This window comes from Agelaius phoeniceus, chromosome 26 (genome assembly GCF_051311805.1).
Source record: "Agelaius phoeniceus isolate bAgePho1 chromosome 26, bAgePho1.hap1, whole genome shotgun sequence".
Classification (NCBI taxonomy): Eukaryota; Metazoa; Chordata; class Aves; order Passeriformes; family Icteridae; genus Agelaius; species Agelaius phoeniceus.
Window position 1 is genome coordinate 2,276,127 of NC_135290.1, and position 16,518 is coordinate 2,292,644.

The 16,518-nt window shown below is 52.1% G+C and overlaps 1 protein-coding gene across 1 annotated transcript; it reads left to right on the top strand.

Moving 5' to 3' along the window:
- Positions 1 to 597: 597 nt before the first annotated feature.
- CAVIN1 (caveolae associated protein 1) lies at positions 598 to 15,923 on the top strand. Its single transcript, XM_054649708.2, has 2 exons — positions 598 to 1,318; positions 13,552 to 15,923. The coding sequence occupies exons 1-2, from the start codon at positions 899 to 901 to the stop codon at positions 14,215 to 14,217; spliced, it is 1,086 nt and encodes a 361-aa protein (XP_054505683.1). The 5' UTR covers positions 598 to 898; the 3' UTR covers positions 14,218 to 15,923.
- Positions 15,924 to 16,518: the final 595 nt, after the last annotated feature.

Genomic DNA, 16,518 nt, shown 5'->3' on the forward strand with positions numbered 1-16,518 from the left:
TCCTTTAGGGGGAGTGCCCAGCTGCCTCACAGGAGGGAATTATCCTTCTCTGAGTTAAATCTGTGTGGAGAATTTTTAACTCAGAGAAGTTAAATCTCCACACAGATTGGAGATCTGTTGCACCCTGCATGTACCATGTGTGCCTCCTGCACTTTCAGGTACATGGGAGCGGGAATTCCTAAGATACAGACTTGTTGTATCTTAGATTCCTGTCCACTTTTCATGCTGTAACTGCTGAATTCAAATTGTAGCATTTCTTTAAAATACTGAAATTCAGGCTCTCATAATCCTGGAGAAAAAAACTCAAATGTAAGTACTGGCAAAAGGTCTGAGCTTCAAGCAGAACTTCAGCATGTGCAGTTGTTTAAACCTTAAAAAAGTTGTTTAAACCTTAAAAAAGTTGTTTAAAGCCTTCAGTGCACACAGCTGTGCCCAGATGGGGCTGCTTGCTTCCCACTCTCTTCCCAGCAGCTTCCCGAGCCGTTCACTAAAGGATTTTGTTTTTTCCTCCTGTTACTTCAGTGCCTTTAGACTGAGAGTAAAGCAGGGGCAGCTGCAGTTCCAGAGCTTTGCATTCCTGGCTGAGCCGTGCTTGTGTTTGCATGCAGAGCCCTCGTCTCCCCTCCAACTATTTTAATCATTTCAAAAGGGTGGGTCAGCAGGCATTTGGCAGCGGCTCCTTTTCTATAGCTGAGGTGGAGTCAGCCAATGACCTGCTGCAAGGCTGGAAAATTTTGCAGGGCAGTTCCACTGGCCGGCCGTGCGGGGCTGTGCCATTTGAATTTCAGCACAGCCTCTCGCTCGCTGCGCTCCCCATTCCTGGCTGCTCTCCCAGCGCGGAGTTTAGCCCAGGCTCGGGCTCAGCTTTCCCTGCTCTCTCCCCGCAGTGACAGCCACCATGGAGGACACCACCTTGCAAATCATCGAGCCGCCCACCGTTTCTGAGACCTCGGAGGAGCAAGCGCCCGAGGAGCCCATCAAACCCGACCAGATCAACGGCGTGATGGTGCTGACCCTTCTGGACAAGATCATCGGGGCCGTGGATCAGATCCAGCTGACCCAAACACAGCTGGAGGAGAGGCAGCAGGAGATGGATAGCGCAGTGACCAGCATCCAGGGAGAGCTGACCAAGCTGACCAAGGCACACACCACCACCAGCAACACCGTCAACAAAATGCTGGAGAAGGTGCGCAAGGTGAGCGTCAACGTGAAAACCGTCAGGCAGAACCTGGAGAAGCAAGCCGGGCAGATCAAGAAGCTGGAGGCCAACGAAGCGGAGCTCCTGAAACGCAGGAACTTCAAAGTCATGATCTATCAGGTAAGGAAAGTGTTTCATGATGTCTTTACGTCCTGTTAGTGGGTGTTTTCTTTGCTGAGGGTCCCGTCCCGCTGCATGTTCTCCCAAACTCCCCAGATTTTCTGGCAGTCCAAGCTGAGGCGCGTCCCCCGTCACCTCATTTGTGATTTAACATGTTCTGCGTGTCCTAAGACAGAGTTTGACAGAGTTGTCCCATTTAACAGGAATTTTAATGCAAGTAGGGATCAATCGTGAGTTCCCAGCCCTAAGAACTCACTGCAACGAGCCAGAAGTGTCAAAATAACCTGATTTAACTGCTTAGCTCAACAAAGAGCAATAGTGCTCTGGGATCTAGAAGGGGGTGTTGGAAATCCATCTGCCAACGTGCCTTCTACCAAGAGACACCATGTGTACGTCTACGTGGAGACCGATGATATTTCAAATTTGTGACATGCATCTGGTAACAAGTGATAGTAACCCCAGCCTCAGGGTTAATCTGTCCAGCCAGGGCAGATAGAGCTGTCAGAGAAAATCCAGCCCAGCCCCTTGAGCTTGGCAGTGCTCAGGGTGGCCTTTGCTGAGGGCTTGTGCAATTCCCATCTTCCTTCTTCTGCATCCTGCAAGCCTTGAACCTCCTTGCTGTTTGGTCCCAATAACAACTTTGGTTTGCTTGATGTTCACCCCCTGCACGAAGTGCTGGAGTTTTCACTTAACATTAAACAAGGAGAGAGAGACAGGAACATGATTCTGTCAGGTTTCCTGCCTGGAGTTAGTTTTCTGCATTAGAGCAAACTCTTCTGTTGGGCCAGGGGAGAAAAGTGAGTGAAACAGTTAATGGAATAGTTGAAAGCCTCTGGGTTAATAATAGCCAGTGCTAGGAACAAATGGAGAAGCTTCGAGTGCTGATCATGGGAAGGGAGAGAAGAAAAGCAGAATAAAAGGGAGAATGGTCCTTTCTGTGGGGTTTGAGGGCGAGTGGCTCATGACAGGCTCAGGGGTCAGACACGTACCTGTGGGATTTCTTGGTTCAGAGCTTGAGCATTTGTTGTTTTATCATGACTGAAGGGCTGAAAGCCTGTTCAGATCATACAGGAAACACAACCAGTTGTAGCCAGATATGTGTGTGTGTATGTATTACAAGCTCTTTGTAAATCAGTCTATCCGTGGAAAAATAAAACAGAAGCAACGACCACTGCAAAATGAGAGGAGTGGAGGGAATTGTTTAAACATAACATTCCATGTCAGTTACGGAAATAGGTAGGAAGTTGGCAAGGTTCAAGGTCCTTGGGAAGCATCCCAAACATCTCCAGGTTAGTGTTTCATGAGTAGTTTGTGTTGGTTTGCTGTGGCCTATTGATATTGAGCAGAGTTTCTTTTCTAATATGAAAAAGCTTTCTAAAGGCTTGGGGCCTGGCCCTGCTGCTGTGGTGAGGACAGGGCAGCCTTGGAAAGAGTCCTTTGGCCAGGGGCTGTGCCAGGGGCTTGAGGAATCATGGAGGTATTAGGGGAAGAAATGATCTGGGATTTGGGATGATTTCCCAGCACGGAATTTAGTGTGATTGGAATGTCACAGAGCACAGGTAAGGAGTTCTCCAGGGTTTGCACTGTGTGAAATGGATCTGTTTGTGCCCTCGTGGAGGTGCTGGCACTTCCACAGGAATGGAGCAGACCCGGCCCTGGAGGGAAATCATCCAGCTCTGGGGTCCAGCCTGGGGGTAACTGAGCAATTCACTGTGCTTCCCTAACCGTATCTGCAGTTAAAACCAAATAATCACAAAAGAACTCTCTAATTCGGTGTCTCACTTCTCAGACCCCCGCCTACCAAAGTGTCTGTCGGGTATGTTACTGGTCATGTCATTAATTCTGCAGTGCTGAGCACATTATTGCTCCTCTCTGACTCAGGGAAAGCTGCTTTCCCAAGCTGGGGGTGGTGGACTAACAAATTCAAAGATTTATTAGTCTTTTCTTCTGGAGAGCAAGAGATAAACTCATCCTCGGAGATGTAAAAAAATCCGTGTTTTTTTACAGCAGCGTGGCTGTTTTTGGGTGAGAGATCCGAGCAGAGCAAGGGTCCTGCTCTAATAGGGTTCGATATTGCACAGTTCTGCAGTTGGATGAAGTAAAAGAGGTACAGGTAAATGAGCTCTTTGCTGGTTCTTGATGTTTGATTATTCTCTCAGCATTGAGTCCTGAGGTTTCAGCCATTGTGGAGGGGTTATTTCAGGAGTGCAAATAAGAACTTTTGCACCCCGGAGGGAAGTCAGGCTGCCTGTGAGAATTGTGTTGTGCTCGCTGTAGATTAGGAGGAGATGAAAACCAAATTTTTATCAGGGAAAGCCTGACCTGTGGCATGATCCTGAGCACATCTGCTGGGGTGGTTTCAAAATTTGGGGGAGAAAGTGCAGGGTTGGATATCACTCCCATGTCCGGGCTGAGGGGAGGTATTGAGCAGAACATTTACAGGCATCACTCTCAGTCCTGTCCACACTTGTGTTTTCTCATTTGTTTTTCTCTTTGAGCTGATTTTGCCAGGAGCTCGTTTGATTTCTCTGAATTAAGAGGTTTTGTATAGACTTAATGTAGGGAATTAAATAAAGTCTTTAGAATAATACTCAAAAATAACCATACCCCTCCAAATTGCCCCATCTTTCTCTTTTGAAAACTTGCTGAGCCAAAGCAGAGGTGAGAGCTTTGACAGGCCAGTGTGTACACAGACACTCAGTGCAGAATTTACCTTCCTAAAAAGTCTGATGTCAGTGAGTGCCTGCACTGCTCAGCAGCCTCAGAGCAGAGCTCAGAGCTTCCTTTGTGCCTCTGTCCCGGGCTCCTGTCTTTCAGAGAAATCAGGACACCAAAAAATTCCGTGAGAGTGGTTGCTAATAAAAACAAACTAAAGTGACTTCATCCCAAATCTCCTGGTTTTAGGATCCTCAACATGGGGCTGGTTACTGCAGTTCATGGTTAAATAATGGATGTCCTGTGCAAGCAGCTACTGCTCTGAAACCAGACTTTGTGAGAGCTGGAGAGCAGCACGTGGCAGTTTATGTAAGCTTGGCATTTTCCTCCAAACTGTTTTTTTGACAATTAAACTTATTCCTGCAAATGCCAGAGGCTGATTTTGTTACAGCTGGACAAACCCCCGCAGCACTCGGCACGCACAAGGAGTATTGAATTTCTAAATTGTGCTGGTCCTTTATTTTGAGGCTGGTGTGGGCTGAGCTCCGGGGATGTGCAGTGTTTTTGTTGGGAAGAGCAGCTTTGTCTGAGGGGTGTGAGTGTGTGCTCCCCACGCTGTCCTCTCAGGATGCTCCCTTGGGGCTCATCTGCTCTTCATGGGGTTTTCAGGGAAACTCTGTGAGTTTCTGTGGGAAGGGCTGTGCTGTTGGGAGAGCAGGGTGGGACCTGGATCCCGGCCATGCAGTGTTGGGTGGGTAGGGCTGGGCAGGGAAATATAAATAGCCCAGCCTGGCTTTGTGCTGGCGTGGGCCTTATACGGATGGGAGACTGTGCATGGAGAGGAGGAGGGGGAGATTTCAAACCCACTCATTAATGTGACAGATTCAGACCTGAGCTGCCCCAGTTTTGGGTCTGTGCTCCTCAAAAGAAGGTGGAAAAAGACACGAGCTCAGGGAGCTGAGGAGCAGCACAGGGCAGGGACCCCAGGGCATACAAACCCACTGCCCTCGGGCTACAGCCTTTCTCCACTGCCCAAACAGAATGGCACTGCCCTGAGCTATGGTTTTGTTTCAAATTAATCATTCAGAAACTCATTCATGATGAGTTTAAGGCAGTGGAGCATTGACAAGAGCCAGGAAGATCCACAGCCCTGAGGGACAGCCTGGCTGGGTGACGTGCCTGCAGTTCAGTGCTGCCTGCCCAGCTCCAGCATTAAAAATAAATAGGAATTTCCAAAGCAATTTGGGGGAACAGCACTGGGATAGGAACAGCACCACGTACCCAGGTGCTTTTCCTGCAAAACCAGCTGGCTCCACGTGGCTGAGAGCTCTCTGTGCTGGAACATCCATCCCTCTTCCCACTGGGAAGGGATTTGCATTGCAGCAGCCACTGTATTAATTTTCTGATAATACTTTAAAATAAAAAGCAGGTTTCACTATCACTGCAAATCCAGCCAAAAGCAGCTCCTGTCAGTGCTGCCTCCATTGCAGCACATGAACATCCTGATGTACAAAAGTCTTGCACATTATCTGCATATTATGGAATTGTAAGAGTTTCAAGATAATAATTCAGAGGATACTGAGCCTTAAAAAAAGTCAGGATGTTAATAGCTCTGACCCTCAGGATTTCTTTTAGTGCAGATTACCAGTCTACCAGCAGACAGCTCTGGAGCATGGATTTCTCTGTTGCAATCTAGTATCAACTGCATGAATATTTCATTGCTCAGCTATTATTTATAAGCAGTTGGTGCCAGAACTGTTTGCTTTGCTAAAATCCTTTCACCATTATAGTTCCAGGCTGAGCTGTGCAGTCACAAATTGTCCCAGAGCAAAGGGCCAGAGGCTGCCCAGCCATTGGGATAGGGTTAGATTGGATGAGTAGTGGTCATGAGAACAAACACAAGGTAATATCCCTCCTTATCACCAATTCCTCCCTCAGGCCTCTCATGTGCACAACCCAGAAGGCACAGCAATGACTTATAAACTATTCAGCAACAGGCTTAGCCCTCTTTTGTCCCATTTGGGATTGTCCTCTTGATTCTGCAAGATCTCCTACAACTTACAGAGCACCTGAAGAATTGTGGGTCCACTGTCCAGCTGTGATATAGACAAAGAGCAGAAACAAAATGTGCAGTATCAGTAAAGGAAAATCAAATATTTAGAATAAAAGGTCTCAGGATGTTTAGTCTTCAGCTTTATGTGAGGATGCAAATGTCAGTGTCTGCAAAGGATCTGTAATACAAACCCCATCTTTGCTGCTTTGCTGCTCAGGAGCAGCTCTGGAGTCATCAATCAGCTCAGGCCAATCTGAGAGCAAAGCCAGTGGTACAAACAGACTGATAATGGCATCAAAACTTCTTAATGCTGTCAGTGGGGAAAAAAGCTCCTTTTCACTCTCAATCTATTTACTTCTCTGTTTCCTACAGCTCTCCCTCTCTTCTGACTCACTAAAGGCAAAAGAATTTTTCCAAGCACAGCCTCCTCCTCTCCCCAGCCTCCCTCCCTTCCTTTGCACCAGCTCTGGTGCTTGTCCCAAGTGGCTGTTTATCACAGCTCATGAGGCAGATCCTGCTTTTCAGACACAGCTTCCAGGACCCAGGGTAACTGGATGTGCCTGATATGATAGAAAGAAGTGCCAGGCAGATTGCACAACACCCAGAATTACAGAGGCTAGGAGGACTCTGCTAGGCAGGGAGATGCTACTAGAGAATGAATTATTTATCCCTCTAACATTTACCTAATCCCAACCTGATTTGCTTTCTCCCCTCATATTTCAGATCTTTTTATCTCAGCAGTATTCCTTGGTGACTTCTTACAGCAGGACTCAAAATCTCATCTCTAAGGCTTGAGGCTTCTCTTTTCATGAACCTCTTGGCACTATTGGTCACAAACTTTGTCCAACCCTTGGAAGCCAAGAGTCAAGGCCATGCCTGACTTTGCTGTGTCACTGGGTGCAGAGATCTGGGAGCTGCTGGGAATTATCTGGCGCTGCTTTAGGGTAAGGTCAGTACGTGACAAAAGCAGCGGATAGAGTTCTGGAGCTGCAGCCGCCTGCTTCAATCTCTGCAGCCTCTGCACTTCAGTCAATAAACACAGGGCTTTCAAATCACCACTGTGGTGGTGTTCACAGGGGTCCCAGCATGAGGGAAGAGATGAGAATCTTGACTCCATTGTTTCAGAAGGATGATTTATTATTTTATGGTAGATATTATATTAAAAGAAAATGATATATTATAACTATACTAAAAGAATAGAAGAAAGGATTTCATCAGAAGGCTTGAAAGGAAAGGAATGGAATGATAATAAAATCTTGTGACTGACCAGAGAGTCTGAGACAGCCGGACTGTGATTGGCCATTAATTAAAAACAACCACATGAGACCAATCAAAGATCCACCTGTTTCATTCCACAGCAGCAGATAATCATTGTTTACATTTAATTTCTGTGGCTTAGCTTCTCAGGAGAAAAAATCCTAACAAAAGGATTTTTCATAAAATATGTCCATGACACACCACCCCTTTTTTCATGATCTTACATTCACAAACAAACTCTGAGTTCAGCTACACCACAGCAAAGGGAGACATGTCCCCAACAGGTGACACTGAAGCCCTGTGATTGTGATCAGAGTCTGGCCCTGTGGCAGTGCCTGAACCCACAGAGGGGATCCTGTGTTTCCTGGGACCTTCTGAATCAGAGACAGACACTCTTCCATCTCACAGATCTTTGCTGACTCTCTTTTCTGTCAAATTCTGCTTCCTGGCTTCTCCCTTGACTAAAACAGACCCCTGTGCCTTTTTCTCTCTGCCTGTTCTCGTGCTAACCCGGATCACTGTTGTTCTCAATCAGATTCCTGGAAGGAACAGGTGAGTGTTTCCATTGTGCTTCCTTTCCCTGGCCATTGAAATGCAGTTTTCCTCATCTTAGCCCGAGAAGATGCCACGGGTATGCCTTGAGTCTTCGCCAGGGACTGCCCTCTGAGCCCAGCCCGTGGAGACAGGCCCAGGGCAGCAGAAGACACAGGAGGAGGCAGCAGTTTAGGGCCTCGTCAGCGGCACCCCCTGAAGATCGCTCTGAACCTCTTCTGAAGCTCTGGGAGCTGCTGATTCTGAGCCTTTGCTTCTCTCCTGCTTGAGGCTGCCTCGGGCTCTCAGACCTCCAAGGCTGATCGTGCTCTGACTAATGTGCTTGCTGCATGAGCGTGGGTGTGAGGAGCTGGGATTTTCCCTCAGGAGGAGCTGCTGTGTGGCTTGCATGAAAAAGGGCAAGTGGCCAGGGGCAGCTGGCTCTGCTGTGACTGGGCAAATCCCACCTGTTCTGTGAGCTGCCATTTCTCCCTGTGAAATGCAGCCCTGGAACCTCCTCAGGCTTCTTGTGAGCATTAGTTTGTGATTGTGGTATGGTTTGAAGTTGTTGTTTTAAACAGGTAAAACAGGCAGAGAGCACAAACTGTGACATAAACTTCCAATGTTTTGGGCAGCCCCTGCAGCATCTCCCATTTCTGTCTGGCCTCAGTCCCTGGGGCTGCTTGCTCAGAGTCAGGTCCTGCACACGCTGCTGGAGTGGTGACTTTAACTGTTGTTCATGTAACATTTAGTCCACAGAGGCCACTGTTGCCTTCCTGTCATTGTGCAGCTGCTGGCTAAAACACCCCAAGCTCCAGCTGCCCTTTGGGGGTCACCCAGCAGCGCTTGCAGCACTGTCCAGTGGGAATGGCCACAGGAATATTCCAAGAGCCAGGTGAGAGTGAACCAAGTCTAGGAATTTTGGAATTTTGGAATTTTGGTCTCTGCTCAAAGCTGCCAGGGAAAACTTCTCCTTTTCAAGGAGAATGTCAGATCTAAGAAAAGACTCTTTTATTTTTTGTGACCTAGCAAACTAGCAGTTTCAGTCTCCACAGAAAAGGTCTGTTCCACCAAGGCACTGGAGAGGAAAGCACAGCCCCCTCTGTGCAGGATATCTGGACGCTGCTGAGCCCTGCTATGTTCAGGGTGCCTCTCATGCATGCTGTTGTTACTCAGGAATAGCTGAATCCTCCTTCCCATGACACTGCTGGAAGGTCAGCACAAAGCAGTGTCCTCTGAGGCCTGGCACAGCAGAGCAGTTATCATGGAAACGGGAGCAGAACTTGTTCTCTGGCACAGTCTGACCTGACCTGGAGGGCTGTTTGCTGCCCAAGCTCCTCCTAATCCTCCCCCAGGCTCCCCAAGGCCAGGGCCAGGCTGTGCTGCCCGGGGTGGGTGCAGGAGGGGCTCCAGCTCACAAAGTGTTGAGATCAGCCTGATTTGGTCATAGCAGAGCCCAGGAATGTGAGCTGGTCGTTTTCTGCATGTTACTGCTGCAAACATCAACCAAACTCTCTGCGCTGTTGCAGTTGTGTAAAAATAACGGAGTGAAATGAATTGCAGATGTGATTTGCATGTGCATGTGAGGACCTTCCATTAAACCTTCCAACTGGAGAGCAGAGCGGCTGGGAGTGCTGGGACTCAGTTCCTTACACACTGACTGGGAATGCAGCTCAGCTCTGCGTCTCCTTGGCCTTCTTATACAGCCAGGGGAAGTGTTTACGTGTGTTGTAGCAACCAGGCTGGTGTCCATGGCCGTGGGCCGCGGGTGACTCACTGCCAGGGAACTCGAAAACAATGTCAGATAAAAGCCCGCTCAGGGGAGAGACTGCTGAGGATCCGACAGCCCGGGGTTGTTTGAAGTAGGAGGACACAGAGCAGCTGGCAGCCAGCTGCCCCTGGGGCTGGCTGTGGGGCCCCTCTGGGTGCCCACAGAGTCCACAGATGGACAGGCCCAGTGCCAGGGAGCTTCCCAAAGCACAGCTCATCCCGGGAGCTGCAGGGATAATTCAGCCTCCATGGCCCTGTCCTGCTGCTGGGTGCAGCTCTGCACTGTGCACGGAGTTTGCTGCTGCTGGTAACAAAATCTTCTGAAAAATGTTGTTTACTTGCCGTCCTTGTGCCAGTTGGAGGCAAGCAGAGAGGACAGAACTGGTTTGCCTCTGCTGATTGGGAGCCAGGTTTTGAACACCCCAACAGGCAGGGATGCCAAGACCCAGGATTTTGGACTCGCCCACTTCAGGATCAGTGTTTTCTGAGCAAAAATAGAATGCCTGGTGTTAAAAATGTGGCTCAACTGGATGAGTCATGAGTAAAATGAAGTGCAGAGAGCATAGTGCCTTGCTTGGACAGAGCAGGGATTTGTGCAGCAGCCAGCCATGGGCCTGGGATGGTTCTTGATTGTTTCAATCACGTCCCATTATCCTGCAGGCCTGTGTCTGCAGGCATGTCCTGCCCACACCAGGCAGTTCCCCTTCCCCACTGGAGAAACCTCCTGGGCAGGGAGGAGGAGACTCTTGGTGGCTTTTGGGCAGTGCCTGGGTGCAGGGGGTGGGTACATGCAAGGGATGCTCAGCAGAACGGGCTGGTCCCCATTAAGGTGTGCCAGAGCTGTGGATGTTCTCACACCAGCTGTGCTGTGCCTGACCCCACAGGAATGCTCCCTGAATGCAGGGGAGCTTGGACTCTGGGGACTGTCCCTTAGCACACTGCTGAAAATCCTCCAGTGGTCCCCAGCTGGTCATCTACTGGTCAGACCAGCAATCAGTGAGGAAGAGGTGGGCTGAGGGTGGGAAATGCAGGAATTATGCCTAGGAGAGAGAGAGAAACCAGGAGCAGGACATGAAGGGTTTCCCAAACACAGCTGGAGAAAAGCTCTTGGAAACAATCCCAAGGGGGGAGGCTGGGATCCCCACGTATGAGAAGGGCTGTGCTCCCTCTGTGCCTCTGGGTCTGATCCATGAGTGCCTCCTGACAGAGCTGTGAGCACTGCCAGGCTGGGCTGGGCTGTGGGGATGGAGCAGGGCTGGCAGAGTGGGAGAAGGGAGGGTGCTCTGTGGGATCACAGAGCTGGGCAGCTGCTGCTCTGCAGGTGAAGTGCAGGGCTTGGGAGAGCTGCAGGCACCCCAAGAGGGGCTGTTGCTCCCACTGTGCTGTGTACCCAAAACTGCTGCTGGCCATGTCTTGGTGGCTGTGAGGGAAAAGCTGCAGGATGCTGCTGAGGCTGGATGGGAGCATTGCTGGCCCAGCCCATCCCATCCCATCCCATCAGAAAATTCAGTCAAGAGCTGGATATACTGGTGTAGCACAAGGAAAGGTGAGGAAAGGTTGTTGTTTATGTGACAGACGTGGAGGTTTGAGGTGGTGTTTCTTGCTGCAAACACATATTCTGGAGCTCACAAGGGGCTGATAGGATCAGGGTTTGCAGGATATGGCCCATTTCCAGGGACAGCTGTGCCAGGCAAGAGGGGGATGCCTTTGTTCTGGCTCATTGTGTTGCCTCAGAGGGAAGGAAGTGGCTGGAGTTCCTGATGTTCTGCTGGCTGGGCAGGGTCCCTGGAATTTTCTGGGATTGCTCTGGCAGGTGTTGTTGTGGAGAACAGGATCCCTGCCTTCCCCCTGATGTGGGTTTGCCCTGGACTGACCTGGCCCTCTGGAGAGTGTGTGTATTGTTTTCTGCTGAAGTGGCTCATCAAATGAAGAAAACACATGTTGGCCACTTCACCTTAATCCCCACAAAGTGTATGAGACCTGATCTGTGATCTGGGGGGTGAAGAGCTTCACCCAGCACAGTTGTCTGCTCTGAAGAAAACCCAGAATGAAAGCTCTGTGCTTTCACCACAGACACTGCAGCCTGTGCCACCCCCACTGAGCCCAGTGCTCCATGGAGCTGGCTTTTCACTGCTCACAAAAGTTTCTCCAGATGCCCTTGTGCTTCCAGAACTTCATCTGGCCCAAGGACCAGTACCTGTGCTTAGGGAAAAAATGAGAAAGCAGCTGAGAGCATCTGGATTTCACGCAGGTGAAGCTGTGCTGGAGTCACATATTCGATGAGTTGTGTCACTTCTCCAGGGGTGGAAGGGAAGGCAGGGCTGGGGACAGCACAGAGGGCTGGGGACAGCACCCATGCCTGCAGGGAGGGCATCTCCAGGAGCTCAGGCCAGAGGTACAGAGTGGCAGTGACCTTGGTGAGGCAGGGCAGTGGCGTGGGGTGGGACAGTGCTCAGGGTGAGGGTGTGCACACACCCTGTCCCTTCCGGCTCTGAGCAAGGACCGGGGTGTTCTGTCCCACAACAGCACCAGGAACACCCCTCCTCATGCCTGGGGGAACGGCCACCCCCCTGTCCTGGCTCTTGGCACCTGTGCAGCTCCTTTGTGCAGCTGCTGTGACACGCAGAGCATGGGAGGTGCCACAGCAGAGTCACCCTGGCCACGTCCCCAAGCCAGGGGCAGGCAAATCACTGCTGGTGTTCCAGGGTTTGCCACGCACTTCAAGCACTTGGGGTACACTGGGGGCTGTCCCTTGATTTCCAGTGCAGGGCTGGAATGCCATCCTTGCTCTGCTCTGCTGCTGCCTGCCCAGGGCTCAGAATGGCACCAGGCTGTCCTGCTGCCCAGGCTCTCCTCCAAACCTCAGCCCAGCAGCTCCACATGCTGAGTGCCCGTTCCACACATTGCCCTTTGGCTGCTGCTGGATTCCTGACAGGCTGCTCCTGGCAGCTCCCACCTCTCCCACCCAGCTCTGTAGATTAGAACTGCTTGGGCAATAAATTTCCGAGTGTGAGCTGCAGCCCTGCAGCTGTGAGGCTCTGTACAGTGATGGGCTATTTCCAGCCTGTCCTGGGAACAGAGAGGTGAATCACTGCAGCAGGGACGCATGCTATGTGCTGCTCAGATGAAAACCAATCCCACTCCAGATCTGTGCCCCTCTCCCAGGCACATGCTTGTCCTCTGCCACTGGGATCAGGAACTTGGCTGGCTCAGGCTCATGGAGAAGCTGAATGAATCCAAGTAGAGCTGTGTCTCCTTGCAGACCAGGCTGTGTGAGTTGGGACCACTGTCTCCACTATCTCCAGATATGGACTTGGGCAAATTCTCTAACTTATTCCCCAGTGGAGAAATAGGAAAAACAGGGCAGCCTGCTGCATCCCAAGAGATTCCCTGCCCCACATCTGGATCCTGAGGCCTTGGGAAAGTCTGAGTGCAGCCTGGGGACGGCCAGGACAGAGTGTGCATGCTGGTGCTGTGGCCAGACTGTCAGCTCTGGCTGTGCCTCTGCAGCCCTGTGCTGTGCCTGGGGTGACAGCTGGACCTGGCCAGGCTGGAATCCTGAAGACCACAGTCCTGGTGGCCCACATGTCCCTGGAGTGAGGAGCTGCGGGCCAGGTCCAGGATAAAGATGAAACTGGAGGGCACAAGACTGTGACACAGACAGAGGAAGAAGGGAAAAGGCTCCAGTTTCAGTGCTGGGCTGCCTTTCCCATACTTCTGGCATCACAGATGAGTTTGGAGCCAGCCTAGAGTGAGCAGAGCTGGTGCCTGAGTCCTGGTACGGGAGAGTCCTAAGCGGATCCTCCTCACCATGACTTTATCAGCTGCAGTGAGGGAGGATGAGGCTGGGCCTGAGGTACCTGGGTGTGTTTAGCTGGGTGGAGGCCGATGTGTGGGAGGGAGGACGGGCTGGCTCCGGGGTTGCCGGTGTCTGTGTGTCTCACTGGCTCCGCTCTGTGTCTTGCAGGATGAAGTGAAGCTCCCATCTAAACTGAGCATCAGCAAGTCCCTAAAGGAAGGTGAAAAGCTGGAGAAGGAAGGTGAGGGTGAGGAGGTCCCTGTGGGTGAGGACCATGCGGAGGAGGACCACGTCCAGCTCTCCTCGGATGAGGAGGTGGAGATTGAGGAGATTATCGAAGAGTCACGGGCAGAACGCATCAAAAGGAGCGGCATGAAAAGGGTGGATGACTTTAAGAAGGCATTCTCAAAGGAGAAGATGGAAAAGACTAAGCTAAAGACCAAGGAAAACCTGGAGAAGACCCGCCACAACTTGGAGAAGACCCGCCACAACCTGGAGAAGAGGATGAACAAACTGGGCACTAAAATTGTGACTAACGAGAGGAGAGAGAAGATGAAGAGCTCTCGGGACAAACTGAGGAAGTCTTTCACCCCTGACCACACCATCTATGCCAGGTCCAAGACAGCCGTCTACAAAGTGCCACCCTTCACTTTCCATGTCAAGAAAATCAGAGAGGGTGAGGTGGAGGTGAAAGCCACAGAGCTGGTGGAGGTTGGTGGAGAGGAAGGAGAAAATTCAGACCTGATGCGTGGGGAGAGCCCTGACATGCACACCCTGCTGGAGATCACGGAGGAGACTGACGCGGTACTGGTGGACAAGAGTGACAGCGAGTAGGACAGGCTGCAGAGCACAAGGGTTGTGGATGACAGCTGAACACAAAATCACTCACATTTCGAGCTCTCCCTGCCCTGGAGCCCCAGGGAAGTGTACACAATGCGTCCTTCTTACCCTGCAGAGCCGATGCCGATCCCCTGCCTGCTTTGTACAAGGTATATTTTATATTTTAGTTTTAGCACATAAACATTAGGAACACGGAACTGTTTTTCTTACACTACTAAATCACCCTCGGAGACCATTCCTGCTGCAGCCTTCTTGCCCTACACCTGAAGATGTGCTTTGAGTGACAGGGCCCTGACCCAGCTGGAGAGTGCTGATCCCAAGAAGCTGTACAGCTGAAAGTTCAAGAGTCCTCCATAAGAAAAACCTGGTGTCAAGAAAGCTTCCTGCAACAGCCCACCAGCCCACACCACCTGGCCCCCTATGCCAGGCTCTGCAGCCACTCCACAGGCAAGAAGACTCCCAGCACCCAACCCGGCTGCTCCTTCGGGGGACCAGAGGAACTGGGATGCAGCCGGTGCACGGGAGGGAAGAGCTGAGCAAATCCTCTTGTTGGGCAGCACATGGCAAAGCTGAGCTGGCCTGGGGCCGGCGGGGCTGCTCCTCTCTGCCCTCCCAAGGACTCGGTGACCTTTGCACGAAGCCACCCTGCAGCTGGGGTGTCACAGAGCTGGGGCTCACTGCTCCTCCCCGCTGTGCCCCGGGGCTGTGGCAGGAACAGAGCAAGCTGCAGGCTTCTCACATGGGTCAGGGATCTGCCAGAGATCCAGGAGCAGTCCCAGGGCAGGGAGCAGCATGGAGGTGGGGTGCTGGGTCTGCTCCCTCCACACCCACAGAGGTGGTGGCAGCAGGCAGTGGGGCCCACGCTTGCTGCCCTGGGAGAGGGGGACACCCAGGCAGCAATGCTGGAGCAGCCACCATGGCTAGGGACTTGTTTCCAGAGGGATATGGGACGCACTGCTGCCATGTGAGCCTCTAGACCATCAGAAAGAGGCCTTGACACCTGCCCAGCACAGGACCTTGAGCATTTCTGAGCGTCTGCTTTCTGCAGGGGTCCTGGCACAGCTCAGGCTCATGCCCATGCCCACGTCCTGTGCTTTCCTCCCCGTGTCCTGCTTTCTGCAGCTTCACTCCATGCCCTGAGTGAGGCAGCAGGAAGGCAGCACACGGTGCCTTGGGGGCTCTGCCTGGCTCAGCCCAGCTTGCCTCTTACATACTCAGCCCCGCTGCAAGCCCCAGCCTTGCATTCCCCATCCTGCTCCCCCAGCACGAGGCTGCTGCTGCTCACATAACCCAATATATAAACTCGCTTTACCTTTAAAGAATTATTTTCCTTCAAACAGTGCTGTCCCAGCCTCGGGGTCCTGCCACAGCTTCCCTCCCCACAGGAGGTGGGAGCGGTCGGTTCCGTGTGCCGGCTGCAGGCAGCCCTGAGACACCGGTGGCCCCGAGGCTCCCGGTGTGGGGAGGCACCGGGCACCGGCTCTTGGCTGCTGGTGCTTCCCAGCCCCGTGTGAGCCCACAGCTCACCTGCCCTCACAGAATCTCCTGCGGGCCCACAGGCCGGTTTTTTCACGCAGGTTTTCTCTGAGCTGCAGGGCCGGGACAGCAGGGCCAGGGTGGCAGAGGCCCCCGGGTGATCCTCGCCTGTCCCTGGCTGTGCCCAGGCAGCAGCGCAGCAATAAAGTCTCTTTTGTAAACCACCAGTGTGAGGCCTGTCCGTGGCACCGGGCGCTGGGGAGGGGCTGATCCCCGCAGCACTGCTGCGGGGGCTGACATGCTGAGCCCCACAGGGATCCATCCCCACAGTCCTACAGGGATCCATCCCCACAGCCCTGCAGTGGGGGCTGACACACAGAACCCCACAGGGATCCATCCCCACAGCCCTATGGGGATGATCTCCATAGTCCTATAGGATCCATGTCCACAGTCCTATAGGATCAATCCCCACAGCCCCACAGGGACTGATCCCCACAGTTCTATAGGATCAATCCCCACAGTTCTATAGTATCAATCCCCACAGTCCTCTAGGATCGATCCCCTCAGCCCCACAGGGACCGATCCCCACAGTTCTATAGGATCGATCCCCTCAGCCCCACTGGGATCGATCTCCACAGCCCCACAGGGATCGATCCCCACAGCCCCACGGTGATGCTCCCCACAGCCCTATGGTATCGATCCCCTCAGCCCCACAGGGATTGATACCCACAGCCCCACAGGGACCGATCCCCACAGTTCTATAGGATCGATCCCCACAGTCCTATGGGATTGATGCCCTCAGCCCCACAGGGCCGATCC

Bases quoted from the DNA above. Each gene is read 5' to 3' on its own strand.
- CAVIN1 (XM_054649708.2), top strand. From the start codon at position 899: ATGGAGGACACCACCTTGCAAATCATCGAGCCGCCCACCGTTTCTGAG. The intron at 1,319-13,551 runs GTAAGGAAAGTG...TGTGTCTTGCAG, and splicing joins TCAAAGTCATGATCTATCAG to GATGAAGTGAAGCTCCCATC.